Below are 25,052 nucleotides of genomic sequence, written 5' to 3'. Positions count from 1 at the left end.
CCTTCTGTATGTTATCTGGCTATGCACCATGATATAGGCTGTAGGCTTGTTCATTTAGTTGACAAGATATGCTTATAAGTCCCGTGACATTATTTTATATGATTTTATAGTAAGAAGAATATATTTGAACTTATCTGAATAAAATATAATGGATATTTTTCCCATTCCGGAGTGAGTAAGCATATGAAGTGGCTACTGTATGTTGAGCGCAAAAGTGATAATACTGTATGCTGGGATTTAGAGTTATTTGTGAATGATACAAACCTTGGAATGTCTTAGAAATCCAAACATACACTGAGTGTACTAAAATATTAGGAACACCTGCTCATTCCATAACATAGACTGAGTGTACAAAATATTAGGAACACCTGCTCATTCCATAACATAGACTGAGTGTACAAAATATTAGGAACACCTGCTCATTCCATAACATAGACTGAGTGTACAAAATATTAGGAACACCTGCTCATTCCATAACATAGACTGAGTATACAAAATATTAGGAACACCTGCTCATTCCATAACATAGACGGAGTGTACAAAATATTAGGAACACCTGCTCATTCCATAACATAGACTGAGTGTACAAAATATTAGGAACACCTGCTCATTCCATAACATACACTGAGTGTACAAAACATTAAGAACACCTGCTCATTCCATAACATACACTGAGTGTACAAAACATTAAGAACACCTGCTCATTCCATAACATAGACTGACCAGGTGAATCCAGGTGAAAGCTATGATCCCTTATTGATGTCACCTGTTAAATCCAATTCAATCAGTGTAGATGAAGGGGAGAAGACAGGTTAAAGAAGGATATTAAAAGCCTTGAGACAATTGAGGCATGGATTGTGTTTGAGTGCCATTCAGAGGGTGAATGGGCAAGACAAAAGAATGACGCGCCTTTGAAAGCGGTAGGTGCCAGGCGCACTAGTTTGAGTGTGTCAAGAACGTCAATGCTGCTGGGTTTTTCATGTTCAACAGTTTCCAGTGTGGATCAATAATGTTCCACCACCCAAAGGACATCCAGCCAACTTGACACAACTGTGGGAAGCATTGGAGTCCACATGTGCCAGCATTTCTGTGGAATGCGTTCGACTCCTTGTAGAGTGTCGAAAGCATGCCCCAATGAAATGATGCTCCTCTGAGGGCAAAAGGCCGTGCAACTCATTATTAGGAAGATGTCCCTAATGTTATGTACACACAGTGTATATGGGCTGCATGATGTGACTATAGGCTATTGATGATTTGAGAAAGTTGCAAAAAAAGTTCACGCTCTGTTCCTTGCCTCAGTCTGCACATCTGCACATACATAAACTTTAAATGTAATCGAGTCTTTACAAAAATGTAACATTTGTTTACATTTAGAATGGCCCAGGAACAGGAACAGAAACAGAAACAGAAACAGACACAGGAACAGGAACAGGAACAGGAACAGGAACAGGAACAGGAACAGAAACAGAAACAGGAACAGGAACAGGAACAGGAACAGGAACAGGAACAGGAACAGGAACAGAAACAGAAACAGAAACAGAAACAGACACAGACACAGAAACAGACACAGACACAGGAACAGACACAGAAACAGACACAGACACAGAAACAGACACAGAAACAGACACAGACACAGACACAGAAACAGAAACAGAAACAGACACAGAAACAGACACAGGAACAGAAACAGACACAGAAACAGACACAGGAACAGGAACAGGAACAGGAACAGGAACAGACACAGAAACAGACACAGGAACAGAAACAGACACAGAAACAGACACAGGAACAGGAACAGGAACAAGAACAGACACAGACACAGACACAGAAACAGACACAGGAACAGGAACAGGAACAAGAACAGACACAGACACAGAAACAGACACAGGAACAGAAACAGACACAGAAACAGACACAGGAACAGGAACAAGAACAGACACAGACACAGAAACAGACACAGAAACAGACACAGAAACAGAAACAGACACAGAAACAGACACAGGAACAGAAACAGACACAGAAACAGACACAGAAACAGAACAGAACAGGAACACAGAACAGAAACAGACACAGGAACAGAAACAGACACAGAAACAGACACAGAAACAGGAACAGGAACAGGAACAAGAACAGGAACAGACACAGAAACAGAAACAGACACAGACACAGACACAGACACAGACACAGACACAGACACAGACACAGGAACAGACACAGAAACAGACACAGACACAGAAACAGACACAGAAACAGACACAGGAACAGAAACAGACACAGAAACAGACACAGGAACAGGAACAGACACAGAAACAGACACAGAAACAGACACAGAAACAGGAACAGGAACAGGAACAGACACAGAAACAGACACTTGACACAGAAACAGACACAGAAACAGACACAGGAACAGAAACAGACACAGAAACAGACACAGACACAGACACAGAAACAGAAACAGACACAGGAACAGAAACAGAAACAGAAACAGAAACAGAAACAGACACAGAAACAGGAACAGGAACAGGAACAGACACAGACACAGACACAGACACAGACACAGAAACAGACACAGGAACAGAAACAGACACAGAAACAGACACAGGAACAGAAACAGGGGCAGGAACAGGAACAGGGGCAGGAACAGGAACAGGAACAGGAACAGGAACAGAAACAGGAACAGGAACAGACACAGACACAGACACAGACACAGACACAGACACAGACACAGGAACAGGAAGAGGAACAGAAACAGGGGCAGGAACAGAAACAGGGGCAGGGGCAGGAACAGGGGCAGGAACAGGAACAGGAACAGACACAGGAACAGACACAGAAACAGGAACAGACACAGACACAGACACAGACACAGAAACAGGAACAGGAACAGAAACAGGGGCAGGAACAGGAACAGGGGCAGGAACAGGAACAGGAACAGACACAGGAACAGACACAGAAACAGGAACAGACACAGAAACAGAAACAGGAACAGGAACAGGAACAGGAACAGACACAGACACAGACACAGAAACAGAAACAGAAACAGAAACAGAAACAGAAACAGGGGCAGGAACAGGAACAGAAACAGGAACAGGAACAGGAACAGGGGCAGGAACAGGAACAGGAACAGGAACAGAAACAGGAACAGGAACAGAAACAGGGGCAGGAACAGGAACAGGAACAGGAACAGAAACAGAAACAGGAACAGGAACAGAAACAGGGGCAGGAACAGGAACAGGAACAGAAACAGAAACAGAAACAGAAACAGAAACAGAAACAGAAACAGAAACAGAAACAGGAACAGGAACAGAAACAGGGGCAGGAACAGGAACAGGGGCAGGAGAAAAAAGACATATCATCCATATGCACTGAAATAATGAATGCTTTCCCCCCATTTTGTTTTTCACTCATGCAGGGTAGGCTACTCCGGTTTTATAGAGGAACATGTGCTTCATATGAGCAGCTGAGAAATCAATATAGTAGCAGCTGGGATCCTCCTCTTTTTAGTGGCAACCATCAAAACTCTGCTTTCACACAAATTGCACATAGAAATGTCTGGGCTTAAAGAAAACACTTAGTTCACGCATCAACCACTGTTCGAGGAGCATACAGCCTCTAGCTGTGCGACAGGGGATATTCCGCCCAATCTCTGTACGCCATGGGCTCTCCAACCCTGGTCCTGCAGCTACCCAGGGCTTCATTTGGGAGCAAGTGAAATCAGTTTGGGAAAATCGAGAGTAAAATGTTTTCGCAACGAAACACATTTCATTAAACTGTTGACAGTCCCTCTCTCTTCGCACTGGAGAAAATAAGGAAGGAGAGAGAAATGGAAACTCCCGATGGTGAGATATTCTGTAGCTAAAGGTAATGTGTCAGCCTATTCATTATGAATGTATAGAATATGCACAATTACTAGACTATTCAAAATCAAATGGTAATTCACTATTGTAGGGTAACTCTGTCAGCCGCCCTGCACAACCAACAGCATGGCCTAGGCCTAGACGTTCTCTCCCAGACTCATTGATAGAAACTTTGGAGTATAGTAAAAGGAAACCTGTCCATCCAGTATGCATAATAATACAGTCCACACTCAATTACAATAATTTGTTTAATTTTTGAGTATAGGCTAGACCAATTATGTATCAAATACATCTTTAAACAGTTTAATAAATGTTTTTCTACTGTGCGTAATATGCAGTAGGTTATAATAGGTTATAGGTTCTATAATAGTAGGTTATAGGTTCTAATCTTTAAAAAAAAAATATATATATATATAGGTCTATGCATATGTATAAGCCCTAATATGTGTATTTCTTTGGGTTCAGGCTTTGAAACAACATCCACAACAACCATGTTTTCCACTCAGTTTCAACTGAGCTTCTTCAAATTGATCATCACAGCAAGTTTTAAAATGATGATACTGTGTTGACGATAAGTGTTTGATGTGATTTTGAATTGCATTTTCATTGATGTCAGTGTGGTTAGAGTGACAATGAAGCCCTGAGTACCAGGCCATAAGGACCTGATGGAGGGACAACAGAGCCCTGAGTACCAGGCCATTAGGACCCGATGGAGTGATAATAGAGCCCTGAGTACCAGGCCATTAGGACCTGATAGAGGGACAACAGAGCCCTGAGTACCAGGCCATTAGGACCTGATGGAGGGACAATAGAGCCCTGAGTACCAGGCCATTAGGACCTGATAGAGGGACAACAGAGCCCTGAGTACCAGGCCATTAGGACCTGATGGAGGGACAACAGAGCCCTGAGTACCAGGCCATTAGGACCTGATGGAGGGACAATAGAGCCCTGAGTACCAGGCCATTAGGACCTGATAGAGGGACAACAGAGCCCTGAGTACCAGGCCATTAGGACCTGATGGAGGGACAATAGAGCCCTGAGTACCAGGCCATTAGGACCTGATGGAGGGACAACAGAGCCCTGAGTACCAGGCCATTAGGACCTGATGGAGGGACAATAGAGCCCTGAGTACCAGGCCATTAGGACCTGATAGAGGGACAACAGAGCCCTGAGTACCAGGCCATTAGGACCTGATGGAGGGACAATAGAGCCCTGAGTACCAGGCCATTAGGACCTGATAGAGGGACAACAGAGCCCTGAGTACCAGGCCATTAGGACCTGATGGAGGGACAATAGAGCCCTGGGTACCAGGCCATTAGGACCTGATAGAGGGACAACAGAGCCCTGAGTACCAGGCCATTATGGTCTGATGGAGGGACAGTAGATACCTGAGTACCAGACAGTTAGGACCTGATGGAGGGACAGTAGATACCTGAGTACCAGACAGTTAGGACCTGATGGAGGGACAGTAGAGCCCTGAGTACCAGACCATTAGTGACCTGACGGTTGTTAGCAAGTTGGGTCCAGGGCTGCCCTTTCCTGGTAATGAGAATGAACCACCATTGAAATGCATCTTCCATATCTGGAGCAGCACGTTCTCCTCCCCTTCAGACCCAATGTGTCTCTCTCTTTCTTCTCACAGAGAGACGATGCACATCGCAGTCTGAAAGGCCATTAGTGAGTGTCGCTTTTGGGGCCACTCTGCTTTGTGGCCGTGGTTGAGGGAGACAAAGCAGCTGGAGCAGGGAGGGTGAGGAGGGAAGAGAGGGGAGGGGGGCAGGTCTCTCTCTGCCCCACCAGGCTGACAGCAACCCTCTCCTCGCCGACTCACTTATTAAACCTTAATGGAAGCCGCCCTGACTGTCAGCCTGACGAACGCTGAGCACGTCTTGGGCTTCCAGCTCCAATTACAGGAGAACAAGCACGGAGGCAGGAGAAGCCTAGTTAGAGCTGGAGGTAGGGAGAAATGGGCCAAGCGGAGGGAAATGGAGCTATGGAGGCCGACTAACTAACTGCCATGTATTTGTTTTTTTTTTTTTTCTGTGTATTCACCAAGCTACAGGGCTCACATTCTTTCATTTCTATGTTGCCGTTAATCTTCCCCATATCTCTCCATTCATCTGCAGCCCCGTCTTCTATTCCCTCGCTTCCCTGATCTGCTCTTCCTCTCTCCTCCTCCATTCCAGTGGCATGTCCGTTAATCTTCCCCTGTCTCTTTCTGCATCTCCAGAGATATACCTCAGATTCCTTCCCTTCATTCCTCCACCTTCCATCTCCTCCCTCGCTCCCTCCTGCCCTCTCTCCCTCTCTTCCCCCCATGGACCCTGGCTCGGAGTAGGCCGGCATAATGAAAAGCCACAATAGTTAAGATTCTCTTCATTAAAACACTGGCAGTGTATGGATTTGCTATGCCCGTGCTCACAAATTGGCAGGCCTTTCAGCGGTGGAGTTATTGATTTTCAAACCCAACGCGGTGTCAGTGACGGCGGGTATGTGGTGACTGGAAACATGCAGTTATTAACTGTGATGCTGGCTGCTGCAGTAGGGGATAGAAGAGGCTGGGGATATGGAACTACTGTTCCGGAGACTGGGTTGGCTCACACATGAAACACACCCTGCCTTCAAACTACAGTACAAAGCAGCAACACTCCTGATGGACATGCACATGACATAAATGCATCTTAGGTTGAAAGCGACTGACATTATTGGTGTTATAGAATGATCTGAGGGACTTTGACCTAGGGAGCCACTGTTTCTCTGCATGTCAATGTACTTGTACGTATAATATGCATGCACATCTAATTTTATGTGTGTACTGTATACACTCAGTGGACAGCTTATTAGGTATACCACCCCATTCACGAAAATGGTTCGCTCCTACAGACAGTGGGTCACGTGGCCGTGGCTTGCTATATAAAGCAAGCAGACAGGCATTGAAGCGTTCAGTTACTATTCAATTGAACGTTAGAATGGGTAAAACGGTTTGAATATCTCAGAAATGGCCGGCCTCCTGGGCTTATCACACAAGACAGTGTCCAGGGTTTACCGAGAATGGCGCGACAAACAAAAAACATCCAGTCAGCGGCAGTCCTGTGAGCAAAAACAGCTGGCAAGAATCTTGCAAGCTAACAGGCGGGCCACAAACAGGCAAATAACGGCACATTACAACACTGGTGTGTAGAACGACATATCAAAACTCACAACTCGTCAGACCTTGTCACAGATGGGCAGCAGACGACCACATTGGGTTCCACTCCTATCGGCTAAAAACAAGAAGAAGAGGCTCCAGTGGACAAGCGATCACCAACACAGGACACTTGAGGAGTGGAAAAGCATCACCTGGTCGGACAAATCCCAGTTCCTGTTGAGTCAGGATTTGGCATAAGCTGCGTGAGTCCATCCTGCCTGGTGTCAACGGTAATAACTGGTGGCATGTCACGACTTCCACCGAAGGTGGCTCCTCTCCCTGTTCGGCGGTGCTCGGCGGTCGTCGTCGCCGGCCTACTAGCTGCCATCGATCTATTTTTCCTTTTCGTTTGTGTCTGTCTGTTTTGGTTTACACCTGTGTCCTATTAGTTAATTTTCGGGGGTTTATTAACCTCCGCTGCCTGCTAGTCTTTGTGTGGGATTATTTTGCTGTGTTTGCTCTGTTAGGGGTGCGTGTTTGCAACAGAGGGTTTTTTGTTTCTCACAGTCGTTGTACCATTGGTACTGTATTAGGAGTAGGGGTTTCTCCTCCGTGTGCTTCGTGATTTTCCCTATGTGTGGCGACTTCGTTGGGGTGTGTTTCCCCATCTGTTGTTGTTTTGGGACTTTATAATAAACGACTGTGCCACTGGAAATTCCTTGCTCTCCTGCTCCTGACTCCTGCACCTACCTCTTCTTAGGAGGCACCTAACATGGCAGGGTTGTAATGGTGTGACTAGTGTATTCCTGGCACATATTAAGTCCCTTGATACCAATTGAGCAACGTTTCCATGCCCCAAATAATTCAGGCTGTTCTGGAGGCAAAGGGGTGTCCGACAGGGATTTAGATGGGTATACCTAATAAACTGGACACTGAGTATATACAACATTTATTTTAGCAAAGGGAACACTTAAACAACACAATATAACTCCAAGTCAATCACACTTCTGTGAAATCAAACTGTCCACTTAGGAGGCAACACTGATTGACAATACATTTCACATGCTTTTGCGCAAATGGAATAGACAACAGGTGGAAATGATAGGCAATTAGCAAGACACCCCCAATAAAGGAGTGGTTCTGCAGGTGGTGACCACAGACCACTTCTCAGTTCCTACGCTTCCTGGCTGATGTTTTGGTCACTTTTGAATGCTGGTGGTGCTTTCACTCTAGGGGTAGCATGAGACGGAGTCTACAACCCACACAAGTGGCTCAGGTAGTGCAGCTCATCCAGGATGACACATCAATGCGAGCTGTGGCAAGAAGGTTTGCTGTGTCTGTCAGCATAGTGTCCAGAGCATGGAGGCGCTACCAGGAGACAGGGCAGTACATCAGGAGACGTGGAGGAGGCCGTAGGAGGGCAACAACCCAGCAGCAGGACCGCTACCTCCACCTTTGTGCAAGGAGGAGCAGGAGGAGCACTGCCAGAGCCCTGGAAAATGACCTCCAGCAGGCCACAAATGTGCATGTGTCTGCTCAAACGATCAGAAACAGACTCCATGAGGGTGGTATGAGGGCCCGACATCCACAGGTGGGGGTTGTGCTTACAGCCCAACACCGTGCAGGACGTTTGGCATTTGCCAGAGAACACCAAGATTGGCAAATTCGCCACTGGCGCCCTGTGCTCTTCACAGATGAAAGCAGGTTCACACTGAGCACATGTGACAGACGTGACAGAGTCTGGAGACGCCGTGGAGAACGTTCTGCTGCCTGCAACATCCTCCAGCATGACCGGTTTGGCAGTGGGTCAGTCATGGTGTGGGGTGGCATTTCTTTGGGGGCCCGCACAGCCCTCCATGTGCTCGCCAGAGGTAGCCTGACTGTCATTAGGTACCAAGATGAGATCCTCAGATCCCTTGTGAGACCATATGCTGGTGCGGTTGGCCCTGGGTTCCTCCTAATGCAAGACAATGCTAGACCTCATGTGGCTGGAGTGTGTCAGCAGTTCCTGCAAGAGGAAGGCATTGATGCTATGGACTGGCCCGCCCGTTCCCCAGACCTGAATCCAATTGAGCACATCTGGGACATCATGTCTCGCTCCATCCACCAACGCCACGTTGCACCACAGACTGTCCAGGAGTTGGCGGATGCTTTAGTCCAGGTCTGATAGGAGATCCCTCAGGAGACCATCCCCACCTCATCAGGAGCATGCCCAGGCGTTGTAGGGAGGTCATACAGGCACGTGGAGGCCACACACACTGCTGAGCCTCATTTGGACTTGTTTTAAGGACATTACATCAAAGTTGGATCAGCCTGTAGTGTGGTTTTCCACTTTAATTTTGAGTGTGACTCCAAATCCAGACCTCCATGGGTTGATACATTTGATTTCCATTGATCATGTCATACCAGTACCAAATCAATGTGGAGCTAAATACAGGATGTGTACCAGTACCAGATCAATGTGGAGCTATATACATGTGTGTGGGAGTGCCAGATCAATGTGGAGCTATATACAGGGAATACCAGATCAATGTGGAGCTATATACAGGGAGTACCTGTACCAGATCAATGTGAGCTATATACACGGAGTACCAGTACCATATCAATGTGGAGCTATATACAGGAGTACCTGTACCATATCAATGTGGAGCTATATACACGGAGTACCAGTACCATATCAATGTGGAGCTATATACAGGGAGTACCAGTACCAGATCAATGTGGAGCTATATACAGGGAGTACCAGTACCAGATCAATGTGGAGCTATATACACAAGAATGGAGTACCTGTACCAGATCAATGTGGAGCTATATACAGGGAGTACCAGTACCAGATCATTGTGGATCTATATACAGGGAGTACCAGTACCAGATCAATGTGGAGCTATATACAGGGAGTACCTGTACCAGATCAATGTGGAGCTATATACAGGGAGTACCAGTACCAGATCAATGTGGAGCTATATACAGGGAGTACCAGTACCAGATCAATGTGGAGCTATATACAGGGAGTACCAGTACCAGATCAATGTGGAGCTATATACAAGGAGCACCAGTACCAGATCAATGTGAAGCTATATACAGGGAGTACCAGTACCAAATCAATTTGGAGGTATATACAGGGAGTACCAGTACCAGATCAATGTGGAGTTACATAGAGGGAGTACCAGATCAATGTGGAGCTATATACACGGAGTAGTACCAGATCAATGTGGAGCTATATACAGGGAGTACCAGATCAATGTGGAGCTATATAAAGGAGTACCAGTACCAGATCAATGTGGAGCTATATACAGGGAGTGCCAGATCAATGTGGAGCTATATACAGGGAGTGCCAGATCAATGTGGAGCTATATACAGGGAGTGCCAGATCAATGTGGAGCTATATACAGGGAGTACCTGTACCAGATCAATGTGGAGCTATATACAGGGAGTAAAAGCGTCTGCTAAATGGCATATATTATTATTATTTATCATTGTGGATCTATATACAGGGAGTACCAGTACCAGATCAATGTGGAGCGATATACAGGGAGTACCAGTACCAAATCAATGTGGAGGTAAATACAGGGAGTACCAGTACCAGATCAATGTGGAGCTATATACAGGGAGTACCTGTACCAGATCAATGTGGAGCTATATAAAGAAGTACCAGTACCAGATCAATGAGGAGCTATATACAGGGAGTACCTGTACCAGATCAATGTGGAGCTATATACAGGGAGTGCCAGATCAATGTGGAGCTATATACAGGGAATACCAGATCAATGTGGAGCTATATACAGGGAGTACCTGTACCAGATCAATGGTGAGCTATATACACGGAGTACCAGTACCATATCAATGTGGAGCTATATACAGGGAGTACCTGTACCATATCAATGTGGAGCTATATACACGGAGTACCAGTACCATATCAATGTGGAGCTATATACAGGGAGTACCAGTACCAGATCAATGTGGAGCTATATACAGGGAGTACCAGTACCAGATCAATGTGGAGCTATATACACGGAGTACCTGTACCAGATCAATGTGGAGCTATATACAGGGAGTACCAGTACCAGATCAATGTGGATCTATATACAGGAGTACCAGTACCAGATCAGTGTGGAGCTATATACAGGGAGTACCAGTACCAGATCAATGTGGAGCTATATACAGGGAGTACCAGTACCAGATCAATGTGGAGCTATATACAGGGAGTACCAGTACCAGATCAATGTGGAGCTATATACAGGGAGTATCAGTACCAGATCAATGTGGAGCTATATACAAGGAGCACCAGTACCAGATCAATGTGAAGCTATATACAGGGAGTACCAGTACCAAATCAATTTGGAGGTATATACAGGGAGTACCAGTACCAGATCAATGTGGAGTTACATAGAGGGAGTACCAGATCAATGTGGAGCTATATACGGGGAGTACCAGATCAATGTGGAGCTATATACAGGGAGTACCTGTACCAGATCAATGTGGAGCTATATACAATAAGTACCAGTGCCAGATCAGTGTGGAGCTATATACGGGGAATACCAGATCAATGTGGAGCTATATACAGGGAATACCAGATCAATGTGGAGCTATATACAGGGAGTACCAGATCAATGTGGAGCTATATACAGGGAGTACCTGTACAGGGGTACCTGTACCAGATCAATGTGGAGCTATATACAATAAGTACCAGTGCCAGATCAGTGTGGAGCTATATACAGGGAGTGCCAGATCAATGTGGAGCTATACACAATAAGTATCAATGTGGAGCAGTGCCAGATCAGTGTGGAGCTATATACAGGGAGTGCCAGATCAATGTGGAGCTATATACGGGGTAGTGCCAGATCAATGTGGAGCTATATACAGGGAATACCAGTACCAGATCAATTGTGGATCTATATACAGGGAGTACCTGTACCAGATCAATGTGGAGCTATATACAGGGAGTAAAAGTCGTCTGCTATCAATGGCTATATATTACCAGTATTTATCAATGTGGATCTATATACAGGAGTACCAGTACCAGATCAATGTGGAGCTATATACAGGGAGTACCTGTACCAGATCAATGTGGAGCTATATAAAAGAAGTACCAGTACCAGATCGATGAGGAGCTATATACAGGGAGTACCAGTACCAAATCAATGTGGAGCTAAATACAGGGAGTACCAGTACCAGATCAATGTGGAGCTATATACAGGGTGTACCTGTACCAGATCAATGTGGAGCTATATAAAATAAGTACCAGTACCAGATCAATGAGGAGCTATATACAGGGAGTGCCAGATCAATGTGGAGCTATATACAGGGAATACCAGATCAATGTGGAGCTATATACAGGGAATACCAGATCAATGTGGAGCTATATACAGGGAATACCAGATCAATGTGGAGCTATATACAGGGAATACCAGATCAATGTGGAGCTATATACAGGGAGTACCTGTACCAGATCAATGTGGAGCTATATACAGGGAGTACCTGTACCAGATCAATGTGGAGCTATATACAGGGAGTGCCAGATCAATGTGGAGCTATATACAGGGAGTACCAGTACAAGATCATTGTGGATCTATATACAGGGAGTACCAGTACCAGATCAATGTGGAGCTATATACAGGGAGTACCAGTACCATATTAATGTGGAGCTATATACAGGGAGTACCTGTACCAGATCAATGTGGAGCTATATACAGGGAGTACCTGTACCAGATCAATGTGGAGCTATATACACGGAGTACCAGTACCATATCAATGTGGAGCTATATACAGGGAGTACCTGTACCATATCAATGCGGAGCTATATACACGGAGTACCAGTACCATATCAATGTGGAGCTATATACAGGGAGTACCAGTACCAGATCAATGTGGAGCTATATACAGGGAGTACCAGTACCAGATCAATGTGGAGCTATATACACGGAGTACCTGTACCAGATCAATGTGGAGCTATATACAGGGAGTACCAGTACCAGATCATTGTGGATCTATATACAGGGAGTACCAGTACCAGATCAATGTGGAGCTATATACAGGGAGTACCTGTACCAGATCAATGTGGAGCTATATACAGGGAGTACCAGTACCAGATCAATGTGGAGCTATATACAGGGAGTACCAGTACCAGATCAATGTGGAGCTATATACAGGGAGTATCAGTACCAGATCAATGTGGAGCTATATACAGGGAGTACCAGATCAATGTGGAGCTATATACAGGGAGTACCAGATCAATGTGGAGCTATATACAGGGAGTATCAGTACCAGATCAATGTGGAGCTATATACAGGGAGTACCAGATCAATGTGGAGCTATATACAGGGAGTACCAGTACCAGATCAATGTGGAGCTATATACAGGGAGTACCAGTACCAGATCAATGTGGAGCTATATACAGGAGTATCAGTACCAGATCAATGTGGAGCTATATACAGGGAGTGCCAGATCAATGTGGAGCTATATACAGGAGTACCTGTACCAGATCAATGTGGAGCTATATACAGGGAGTACAAGTACCAGATCAATGTGGAGCTATATACAGGGAGTACAAGTACCAGATCAATGTGGAGCTATATACGAGGAGTACCAGTACCAGATCAATGTGGAGCTATATACAGGGAGTACCAGTACCAGATCAATGTGGAGCTATATACAGGGGAGTACCAGTACCAGATCAATCAATGTGGAGCTATATACAGGGAGTACCAGTACCAGATCAATGTGGAGCTATATACAGGGAGTACCAGATCAATGTGGAGCTATATACAGGGAATACCAGTACCATATCAATGTGGAGCTATATACAGGGAGTACCAGATCAATATGGAGCTATATATGGGGAGTACCAGATCAATGTGGAGCTATTTACAGGGAGTACCAGTACCAGATCAATGTGGAGCTATATACAGGGAGCACCAGTACCAGATCAATGTGGAGCTATATACAGGGAGTACCAGTACCAGATCAATGTGGAGCTATATACAGGGAGCACCAGTACCAGATCAATGTGGAGTTATATACAGGGAGTACCAGTACCAGATCAATGTGGAGCTATATACAGGGAGTACCTGTACCAGATCAATGTGGAGCTATATACAGGGTACCAGTACCAGATCAATGTGGAGCTATATACAGGGAGTACCAGTACCAGATCAATGTGGAGCTATATACAGGGAGTACCAGTACCAGATCAATGAGGATTGTAGTGTATGTGAATGTGTGTGTATTTTTTGTGGGAGTGTCAATGTAGTGTGTGTGAGTGTATACTGTATATGGTGTGTATATATAGTCTAGTGAGTGTGCATAGGGTCAGTGCAAGACAGAGTCAGTGAAGATAGTTTGGGTACCATTAACTAACTACTTAGCAGTCTGGCTAAGTCAGAGTCTTATGGCTTGTGGGTAGAAGCTTGGGCTGTCCACACAACTCTCTGTAGAGCTTTGCGGTCAAGAGCGGTGCATTTGCCATACCAAGAAGTGATGCAACCAGTCAAGATGCTCTCGATGGTGCAGCTGTCGAACTTTTTGAGGATCCGAGGGCCCATGACAAATCTTTTCAGCCTCCTCGGGGGGATGTGGGGCTGCCGTGCCATCTCTCTGTCTCTGTCTCTCTCTCTCTCTCTCTCTCTCTCTCTCTCTCTCTCTCTCTCTCTCTCGCTCGCTCTCTCTCTCTGATCTGGGTTCCTCTCCAGTGTGGTCTCCTTCCCTTCACCAATGTTCTGTGGTCAGACATGTTGGAACTCCATTGCCTTGCTACATCATAGACACTGTGTTTACTTATAGAGTTGATTATCAAGGCATTTATAGTTCCTCTGACTACATTACCAAGGAAGAGTCATGACTGAGTGAGCTGGCTAGAGGTTGTGTATAACCTTATAAGGCCAGGTCTAGGTTGCCTCTACTGATCAATATGGTAAAATATTTATGAAGCCCAGCATGTGTTTTCAATTAAATTTCATAACATTTCCACAAAACTCTGCTAATAGAATCAGGTTTTCAGCCGTCCTATTAGTAAAGGACAGATTGAAGTTTTACTAGCTCGGGCTCAAGGTAGCTAATTCCATCATAAATGCATCCACACAGTAGTCCACTGTGCTGCTACAATGCCCTTGTGCTAAATGATAGAGCAGAGTTGTTTAAATAATGGTGTGTGTTCAATTCATATCTATCACAGGAAGTTGACTCCATCCCATGCTCAATTTGATGAGAGGGAAACTGTCGGTCGTTTGACTGGTTCCTTTGTGTTATATTTTTTAACACTTTCTATTCACATGTTCAAATCCAAATAAAACATCTGGACTGTGGAAGACGTGCTGAAATAAATAGTTTTCCAGAAAAATGTGTCTCGGAGGATGTGGCTTTTTACTCCCTTTCCCACAACTACACCCCATGCTGGCCTACGGTTATGGTTGGTGTTGGGCAGTAATTGATATCCTCAATTTAGGTGCGAAGGAAAAGCACACCATGGAAACTAATAACAAATATTCAAAAGACAGGCAATAAACTCAAAATCCGGGCCGTGTTATTAGTTTAACGATCCACCGAGGGTTACAATCGCTCATTCTCCAATCAGGTACCTTGCAATTTCAACTTCATCTTTCCCACATGCTGTAGACATAAATCTAGTGTGCCATGGCTGTACACACCACAATATACAGTATGACTGCCAGCTGAAAACACAGAACTATTTGTTTCGGTGTTTTAACACCTCAGTGTTGTAGCATTGGGTTTGTTCCCATCACACACTGTTTAAGGTTTAGTAGTGGGATGATTCAATCATCCAGCATTGGTTGGGACTCCAGCCCATCTGGTTGGCTGATTGAATCAGCTCCTCCGCCCTGCTCCTCTGATTTACGACACACGCTTAATGAAATGCCTTCAGCACCATACATCCGCTCCGCCACAGGCCCACGGCTTTAGAAAATCCTCCTGTACAACAATGAGACCAAATCCTCAGTGAGATGAGGCATCAGATAGACAGCTTTTGTGGTGAATTGAACAAAATCCCCTTTAAGGTGATCGATACACTGGGTGTGGAGACTAGTGAGGGGAGGCCGAATGTTACCTGGGAACAGCACGCTGGATTATAGTCTCAGTGAGAGATAATGCCACGAGTTTCAGAGACGGTGTCACTATGCGAGGGTTAGGAATTAGGCATTATGGGGCTCTGGGACTTAACTAACTGCTGAACACTTTTTCCTCAGCCATGCAGCGTGAGGCCTTAGAACGCATTAGACTGAGGCAGTCAATCATCCTTCGCCAGATCAGCACTTTACAATTCGGCATGAATTTGTGTCTATGGGGTTTATTTCCTGTTGACACGCAGAGGCCTGATGGCGGTGTGTTAGCCAGCTATCGGCCCGGCTCGGTCGGCTCCTCACGGCAGCTGTTTGTCCTTTCATGCTCTCTCTGATACCCATCAGTTTTCACCTCGCTGCCTACTCTCTCTCTCTCCTACCACTCTCTTCTCCCCATACTCCTCACAAGAGAGACCCACATGAAAGAGAAGAAACCCTTCAGGAGTCCTCGCACCTCTCTAGATATTCAGGTTTGATGCTGCACATTGAAACTCCCTCACATTTCACAAACCTGCACCTCTCGTCAGACAGGAGGTAGGATAGGCCCAGCTCAAGCGTCTCAGATCTTTGCTTTGTGGCTGAGAGGAACGTAGGCTGGCGTCTGGGGCGTGTGGGTTGCCCTCCTCCTTCTCGTTGTGCGAGGAGCGGAGCTTTGATAGTCGGGCACGGATGACTTCGGTGTAGTAAAGGTCGCCAAGATCTCAGACAGAGCAGCTCTCCTAGAGTGATTGCTGCAGTGTCTCTGCTGGGTTCAGCCTCAGGGAATGCATTTGTCATCTAGAGGTTTCAAAACTCTACTTACTGCTCCCACAATGTAAATATAAAGCACTAATCTTTAACGGCTCCTTTCAGGCCTCTAACCGACACAAATTAGAATGTGGTAAATGTGCTAACAAATGCTCCCTCCCGCTTCCTCTCCCCCGGAGTCCTTGCAGTTGTCACCCATTAACATGACGCAACCGCGTCAGATCTTTCCTGCTCTCGCTTCAATGCTGTGCTGTGGACCTCAATTCATTTGTGATTGCAACCCGCTGTTCTCCAGGGCAAAACACCGCCTTACATTGAGAAATATTTTCACAGCACCATAATTGCTTCCATCTGTAATGGCTTCGCTCGCTGGCGAGGGTCTGTCATTATGCCTGAGTGCTTTCAAGGCGGCGTGGAAGGAGTGAATGGTGAGCGAGCAGCGAAGGAGCGTAAGAGTTGACTATCGCGTTTTGTCTTGGTTCACACAGACGGAAACCTACTCGGCTTCCCTGAGACGTCTTTCTGGGAAAAGGTAGATTTGAAATGCGTTGACTTGGAACAAGTGATAGTGCCAGCGACTCTCTCCTGCAGTGACAGCATCCTCTCCCATTTGACGCCTGGTTTAATACAGTTGACATTAGCTGATGAGCTTTTTGTGCGAACAGAAATTCCTGTTGATTCCCACAGCGTTTGCTAGTGAAGCCAGTGGGTGCATTGGAACCGTATCACTGGTACCAAGCTGTCTGGAGCTTTTGGGTGAAGAAACACCACTATAGGGTTCTAGCCTTTTTCTATGTACATAGTTTTACATTTTGTGAGAGTTAAAGGTCCCTTTCAACAAATGAAATAGTATACGGTTGATGTCTAGCCTGACACTTAGCTGAGCTTAGCCTGTTGTAACTGATACTCCTGCAAGTTAGGTCATGACCTGGAAAACCTGTACTCTGCAGTCGCGTGATGCAATAACTGCCCATAAGTGGAGCTGACACGTTAGACAATCAGTTGACGCCCGGACTCAAACCCCGCTCATTATTGTGTTTACACTGCTGGTGATTATTACCTGACAAGTTTAGAGGAGTTTTCAGAGCTGACTGGGTTCAACTCAAACATGATTAAAAGTCTAAGTCCAGCATTAGGCTTGGGCTGCTCTGGGGACAGAGTGATTGAGCTGTAGGCTGTGGGCTGACGTGAGGTAGGATAGGCCCAGACCCTCAGCATGCAGAGCCACGCGCATGCAAACACAAACTCACACAGGCTCTCCCTCTCTCCCTCTCCCTCTCCCCCACACACACACACACACACACACACACACACACACACACACACACACACACACACACACACACACACACACACACACACACACACACACACACACACACACACACACACACACACACACACACACACAGCTCTGATTGGACTCATTTGACTAAGCAGCCCTTCACCACAGGTCAGCTCAATTAAAAGCTGTGATGTCTCCATCTGCTTTGATCAGGACTGATTTAGAGAAGTCGGGCATCCAAACGTCTGACATTTCAGGGGGGAAATCGCAAACTCTTGTCCTGAACTGATCTCTGTGTTGTTGAGTAGAAGAAGAGAGACAGTGACTGCCTCTTTCCTAACCTGGGCTGAGGTAGACCACCATGGGATATACTGTTCCTGCACTGAATCATGCTCTAACTTTGATACTGTAGAAGGATGGATGGAGAGGGAGAGCAAAAGCGAGGTGTGAGAGCAGGAGTAGACAGCCTTGTGCCAACTGACAGAGTAACTGCCTCGTCACGCTATCGCTAACGGGAGCAGTGCCAACACGGTGATTCCAGACACGGAGGTGGCCTTCTCACTCCATTTGTCACGCCCCTGTCCAGGACCCCGGGCTCAGCCATGTCTCCTCCCTCAACCCCTCCTTCAGCCCCTCAGCCATCACGGCTGCAGACTGCTTTATAGATTCACTCCTGATATTTATTAGACTCAGATCGAGCCAAAGAGGAGATGAAAATCGATTCCCCCTCCTCTCATTCCAGGGGTACTTTTCTCTGGCTAAGGAGAAGGACAGGCAGTAAGATGGGCTGTTAGCAGGGCTGGCCATCCATCTTCCTCTGTGGGGCGCCGAAAAGGGGGGTCTGGCTGGAGTTTGGCTGTGGCTTCAGCTCGGTGGGCCCTAGCCCGGCGCTGTGTGTGTGCAGTGGGGGCACCACTGAGGAGCGGCAGAGCCCGGGTACGCTCCCTCACTCAGGGAGAGAGAGAAGGAGGGAGATGGTGATGAATGCTGCATTAACCCATAGATAGATGGATGGAACACGGCAGGCTCTTTTCTATCTGCCTGCTACCGACTCAGACAGATGTCAGGTAGAGAGATATGGACTGATATGCTTCTGTCTAATCTACCTCAGAGCTTTGGAGACTCACACCTGCCTTCTCTCTGTGTGTGTGTGTGTGTGTGTGTGTGTGTGTGTGTGTGTGTGTGTGTGTGTGTGTGTGTGTGTGTGTGTGTGTGTGTGTGTGTGTGTGTGTGTGTGTGTGTGTGTGTGTGTGTGTGTGTGTGTGTGTGTGTGTGTGTGTGTGTTGTGATGTGATGTGAGAATGAAGACGATACTTCACAGGTTACAAACAGTAACACTATGAATGATGAAATGTCATAACTGGTCTCTTTTCTACAGCTTTTTGTCTTCCACAGACTGTCTTGTCTATTAATAGATACAGAGATACAGAGATCTATGTAGACCATGTGAGCGATGTACACTGGGGGAACTATGTGCTGTAAAAACGGATTTAGCATCAATAGGAGTAGGAAATTGAAGCACAAGTTCATCACTATCTAAGACACCGTGCCTAATGATTCTGGCAGCTGATAGACTGATTCTGGCGCACCCTTTTGGCAAGCGTACGCAGGGCTACGGTGCACCATTCATCTTGAGACAACCAACAGCACCTCTGTCAGCAGAAGTCAGGGCCACCACACGTTTGTCATGTCAGCATCAGAACCGCAAGCGTAGAGGAAGAGTGACAAGCCACCGGCCCAGCACCCATAGACAGAAAAAGAGCAGGACCCAGAGGGGTCCAGGGGCGGGAGAGCAGCTTCAAACAGCCCCTCTGATGCAGGATTAGAGGCACGTGTGTGACCGTTATGTGCTATTTATCTGAGTGGCTCTGGAGGTGCATGGCAGATGAACTCTGAGAACTTGAAGAGGTGGAGCAGTAAGAGCACATGTCTCATCAGAATTAGCGATGGGATCAGGAGAGCCACGGGAGGCGAGGAGATTTCTCTCCGAGCAAATCTCTTTGCTGTGCCACCTTAGTTTTCACAACAGAACACAACTCGGAGAACATCAAGGCGAGGATCCTCAGACATGCATAATAATTAGCCAGTAGTGGGTAAAAATAAGCAAAGCTGGGGAAGAGAAAAAAGGAAAGATTCTAAACAGACATGGGGATTTCAACATGGGAATGATGATATGGAGCTCGGCAGCAGTATGATGTTCTACCCTAGAGAAGGCAATTACGTAAGGAACACAGAATCAACACTAATACTTCTCAACACAGGTTGAGAGGATGGCAATAAAGAGAAATAAAAACATATCTTACCGTCACAGTCGCCCAAGTGGGACACGTTGCCGCGTTCTACGTCTTGCTCGAACGGCAGTCTGGAAGAGCGGGAAGACGCAGTCATTTATCAACGGACACAAACAACACATCGTGTAACTGCTTTGGTCTGACAGAACTTTCTGCTTTTCTCTGGTAAACAAAACACTATGAAATGTACCAGAAAGGACAGGAAGAGTTTTTAGTGTGAAGTTGACAGTACAGTATACCCCCACCTCTGAAAGCACGTCTGGATATGCTCTTTCCCCTCGTACTTTAAAAACAATTGACAATTTCTACTTTGGTAATATGAGACCTTGGAAAACTAAAAGGAGCTCTGACATTATATGATGAAGCGACAAAATAAAAAGGAAATGAAACCAGTGAGTTCCAGCGGCAGTGAGACCAGACCAGGTGCATTATAGTCCCCTGGAGAGAGCAGGCCACTCTTAGTCATGGCCCATATCCAGAGAAACATCAGCTAGTTATTCTAATCTAGTGAATGTATACCATAAAGGCCCTCTAACGAGGAGAAATGGCTGCAGTTTGACTTCAAAATGGCCCCCGTCCAATTCTGTAATTTAAACATGGAAAGTGCCGAGGGCAAGAGGGCAGGCTGCACAGCAACAGTCACAGACAGCTCACTGGGATGTGTCTCCTGCTGTACGATCTGCAATTAGTTCAAAAGGCCCAGACAACAAGCAGGCCAACTGAGTGTTTTACTGCCTGAGAGTGACTTTGAAAAGTGAGTTTACACTGAAGTGGTTGGAGGCTACAGTAATTGTGAATATATTGCTCACCCTGATAGGGTATATTGTGTTGGCTAAATGCAGGCTGCAGGCTGTAATCTTTAGAGTAGATGGGTAGGATGGCAATGTTTTGTAACAATACCTTCAGCTGAGAAAATTCTAATTAGTTTAAGGACTAATTGTCTACAGGAGGCAAGATTACCGGTAAAGTTATAACTGAGCAATATGAACGTAAAGTCTGATAAAGATGCACAAAACACCTAAAGTAATAAAACAATATCAACACAAACTAATCAGTAAGGAACTTAATTATCTTCCTTTCAATATAGTCCATGTTACAGTCTTATATTATATTATAGTCCATGTTACAGTCCATGTTATAGTCCCTGTTACAGTCCATGTTATAGTTCATATTACAGTCTTATATTGCAAACTACTGAGAGTTTCTTCATTGCCCAGCATTGTTTTGACTTTTCCAAATGGAATTCATCCTCAAACTAGAACTGGCGCATCACTCGATACAGGATCGATGGGCAAGTTGACCGCCCTTGTTAAATCAAATCAGAAACAACACAGGGGCCTTAACTGTAGAACGGTGAGGCCGTAAGGTGCTCTTTAAGGCTCTGTTGTCTGATACTGCTGGCACTGTACCTGTTCGCACACATAAATCAATAAGCAGCCTCTCTAAAGAGAGATTTTATTTCACTGGGTTGGGTGGACGTGAGGGGAAGTGGTGGGGGAGTGGTGGGGAGAGGGCGGGGGCGGTGGGGGAACAGGGGGAACGGTGGGGGAGGGATGGGGGAGTGGGATGGGAGTGTTGGGGAGCGGGGGGGATTGGGAGGGAGCGGTGGGGAGCGGGGAAGGGAGCGTGGGGAGCGGCAGGGAGGGTGGGGGGATTGGGAGGGAGCGGGGGGAGCGGGGAGGGAGGGTGGGGGAGCGGGGAGGGAGCGGTGGGGGAGCGGGGAGGGAGGGTGGGGAGCGGGGAGGGAGGGTGGGGGAGCGGGGAGGGAGCGGTGGGGGGAGCGGGGAGGGAGGGTGGGGAGCGGGGAGGGAGGGTGGGGAGCGGGGAGGGAGCGGTGGGGGAGCGGGGAAGGGGAGCGTAGGGGAGCGGTGGGGGGGGGGAGGGTGGGGGGATTGGGAGGGAGCGGTGGGGAGCAGAAAGGGAGCGAGGGGAGCGGGGGGAGGGTGGGGGGATTGGGAGGAGCGGTGGGGAGCGGGGAGGGAGGGGGTGGGGGAGCGGGGAGGGAGCGGTGGGGAGCGGGGAGGGAGGGTGGGGGAGCGGGGAGGGAGGGTGGGGGAGCGGGGGGGAGCGGGGAGGAGCGGGTGGGGGGTGTGGGGGGATTGGGAGGGAGCGGTGGGGGAGCGGGGAGGGAGGGTGGGGGAGCGGGGAGGGAGCGGTGGGGAGCGGGGAAGGGAGCGTGGAGGAGCGGGTGGGAGTGTGGGGGGATTGGGAGGGAGCGGTGGGGAGCGGGGAGGGAGGGTGGGGGAGCGGAGAGGGAGCGGTGGGGGAGCGGGGAGGGAGGGGGGGGAGCGGGGAGGGAGGGTGGGGAGCGGGGAGGGAGCGGTGGGGAGCGGGAGGAGCGTAGGGGAGGGGGGGTGGGGGGATTGGGAGGGAGCGGTGGGGAGCAGAAAGGGAGCGTAGGGGAGCGGGGGGAGGGTGGGGGGATTGGGAGGGAGCGGTGGGGGAGTGGGGAGGGAGGGTGGGGGAGCGGAGGGGGATTTGGAGGGAGTGGTGGGGAGCGGAAAGGAAGCGAGGAGGGAGCGGGTGGGGGGATTGGGAAGGAAGCGGTGGGGGAGCGGACAGTGAGCGGGGAGGGGAGCAAGGGGGAGGAAGCGGCGGGGGGGCGGGAGGGATTGGGAGGGAGCGGTGGGGGAGCGGGAAGGGTTTACAGACCAGAACAAGAGGTGAGCTGCAAAGACAGGCAGGAATCTTCCTATGGCAGGAGAACAAGACCAACACAACCCTGACAAAGACGTACACCCAGCTCTGGATATTAAGCTGTATTGAAAATGCAGCATTGTTGTGAACACACAACGGCAATAGCAGACATCATAGATGGATGAATGAATGAACACAGCTCGCTCTGACAGGATAGTAAAACTAAATGAGGGCATGTTTGTGCAGTGACAGCTTGTGCTGCAGGCTTATAAACTGTAGGCTCTGTCAGAACCTAAGCCTAACTCATTAAGTACCAATAATGATTGTTACAGCAACCCAGGTGGTCCAGCAGGTACAGATGAAACAGAGAGCAGGTACAGACCAGACAGAGAGCAGACAGACACCAAACAGACACCAGACAGAGGGCAGGTACAGACCAGACAGAGAGCAGGTACAGACCAGACAGAGATCAGACAGAGGGCAGGTACAGACCAGACAGAGATCAGACAGAGACCAGACAGAGACCAAAATGAGAACAGACAGAGACCAAACAGAGACCAGACAGAGATCAGACAGAGACCAGACAGAGATCAGACAGAGACCAGACAGAGACCAAAAAGAGAACAGACAGAAACCAAACAAAGACCAGACAGAGACCAAATAGAGACCAGACAGAGACCAGACAGACACCAGACAGAGACCAGACAGAGACCAAACAGAGACCAGACAGAAACCAGACAGAGATCAGACAGAGACCAAACAGAGACCAGACAGACCAAACAAGACCAGACAGAAACCAGACAGAGATCAGACAGAGACCAAACAGAGACCAGACAGAGACCAGAGACCAAACAGAGACCAGACAGAGACCAAACAGAGACCAGACAGAAACCAGACAGAGATCAGACAGAGACCAAACAAAGACCAGACAGAGACCAAATAGAGACCAGAGAGAGACCAGACAGACACCAGACAGAGACCAGACAGAGACCAGACAAAGACCAAACAGACACCAGACAGAGTCCTGAAAGAAACAAAACAGAGTACAAAGGTACCAGCGAGACCCGGGGCAGGTCCATAGCAGACAGGGAACAGACAGAGAGACAGACAGAGACCAGAGCAGTGCCCTTGTCACCCCCAGCACCTCACCTAGTCCCGGGCCTGAGGAAAGAGCAGGTGCTTCCCCTGGTCCAGCCACAGTAGGGGTCCCTGGAGGCGATGCAGTTCCTGGAGATAAACAGAGTAAACATGGTCTTTAGTGATGGATCCATTCCAAATGTGCACGGGATTACACACATGTATGAGTCCCCAGGTTCAGTGAACACATTACAGACATGTATGAGTCCCCAGGTTCAGTGAACACATTACAGACATGTATGAGTCCCCGGGTTCAGTGAACACATTACAGACATGTATGAGTCCCCGGGTTCAGTGAACACATTACAGACATGTCTGAGTCCCCGGGTTCAGTGAACACATTACAGACATGTCTGAGTCCCCGGGTTCAGTGAACACATTACAGACATGTCTGAGTCCCCGGGTTCAGTGAACACATTACAGACATGTATGAGTCCCCGGGTTCAGTGAACACATTACAGACATGTCTGAGTCCCCGGGTTCAGTGAACACATTACAGACATGTCTGAGTCCCCGGGTTCAGTGAACACATTACAGACATGTATGAGTCCCCGGGTTCAGTGAACACATTACAGACATGTCTGAGTCCCCGGGTTCAGTGAACACATTACAGACATGTCTGAGTCCCCGGGTTCAGTGAACACATTACAGACATGTCTGAGTCCCCGGGTTCAGTGAACAGATTACAGACATGTATGAGTCCCCAGGTTCAGTGAACACATTACAGACATGTCTGAGTCCCCGGGTTCAGTGAACACATTACAGACATGTATGAGTCCCCGGGTTCAGTGAACACATTACAGACATGTATGAGTCCCCGGGTTCAGTGAACACATTACAGACATGTATGAGTCCCCAGGTTCAGTGAACACATTACAGACATGTATGAGTCCCCAGGTT

General features: G+C 47.5%; 1 protein-coding gene across 5 annotated transcripts in view; it reads right to left on the bottom strand.

Annotated features, from left to right (window-relative positions):
• Positions 1-25,052, bottom strand: part of LOC118359206 (semaphorin-6B-like) — a 150,629-nt gene that overhangs the window by 9,687 nt on the left and 115,890 nt on the right. For all 5 annotated transcript variants that reach the window (XM_052480481.1, XM_052480482.1, XM_052480483.1 and 2 more), the window contains 2 exons: positions 24,165-24,242; positions 20,391-20,449 (listed from right to left, as the gene is read on the bottom strand). In XM_052480481.1, the coding sequence (XP_052336441.1) occupies positions 20,391-20,449; positions 24,165-24,242 (137 nt within the window). The remainder of the gene's footprint in view (positions 1-20,390; positions 20,450-24,164; positions 24,243-25,052) is intronic.

This window comes from Oncorhynchus keta, chromosome 26, assembly GCF_023373465.1.
Source record: "Oncorhynchus keta strain PuntledgeMale-10-30-2019 chromosome 26, Oket_V2, whole genome shotgun sequence".
Classification (NCBI taxonomy): Eukaryota; Metazoa; Chordata; class Actinopteri; order Salmoniformes; family Salmonidae; genus Oncorhynchus; species Oncorhynchus keta.
The sequence above is the reverse complement of the archived record's forward strand: the minus strand, read 5'-3'. Positions and strand labels throughout refer to the sequence as shown.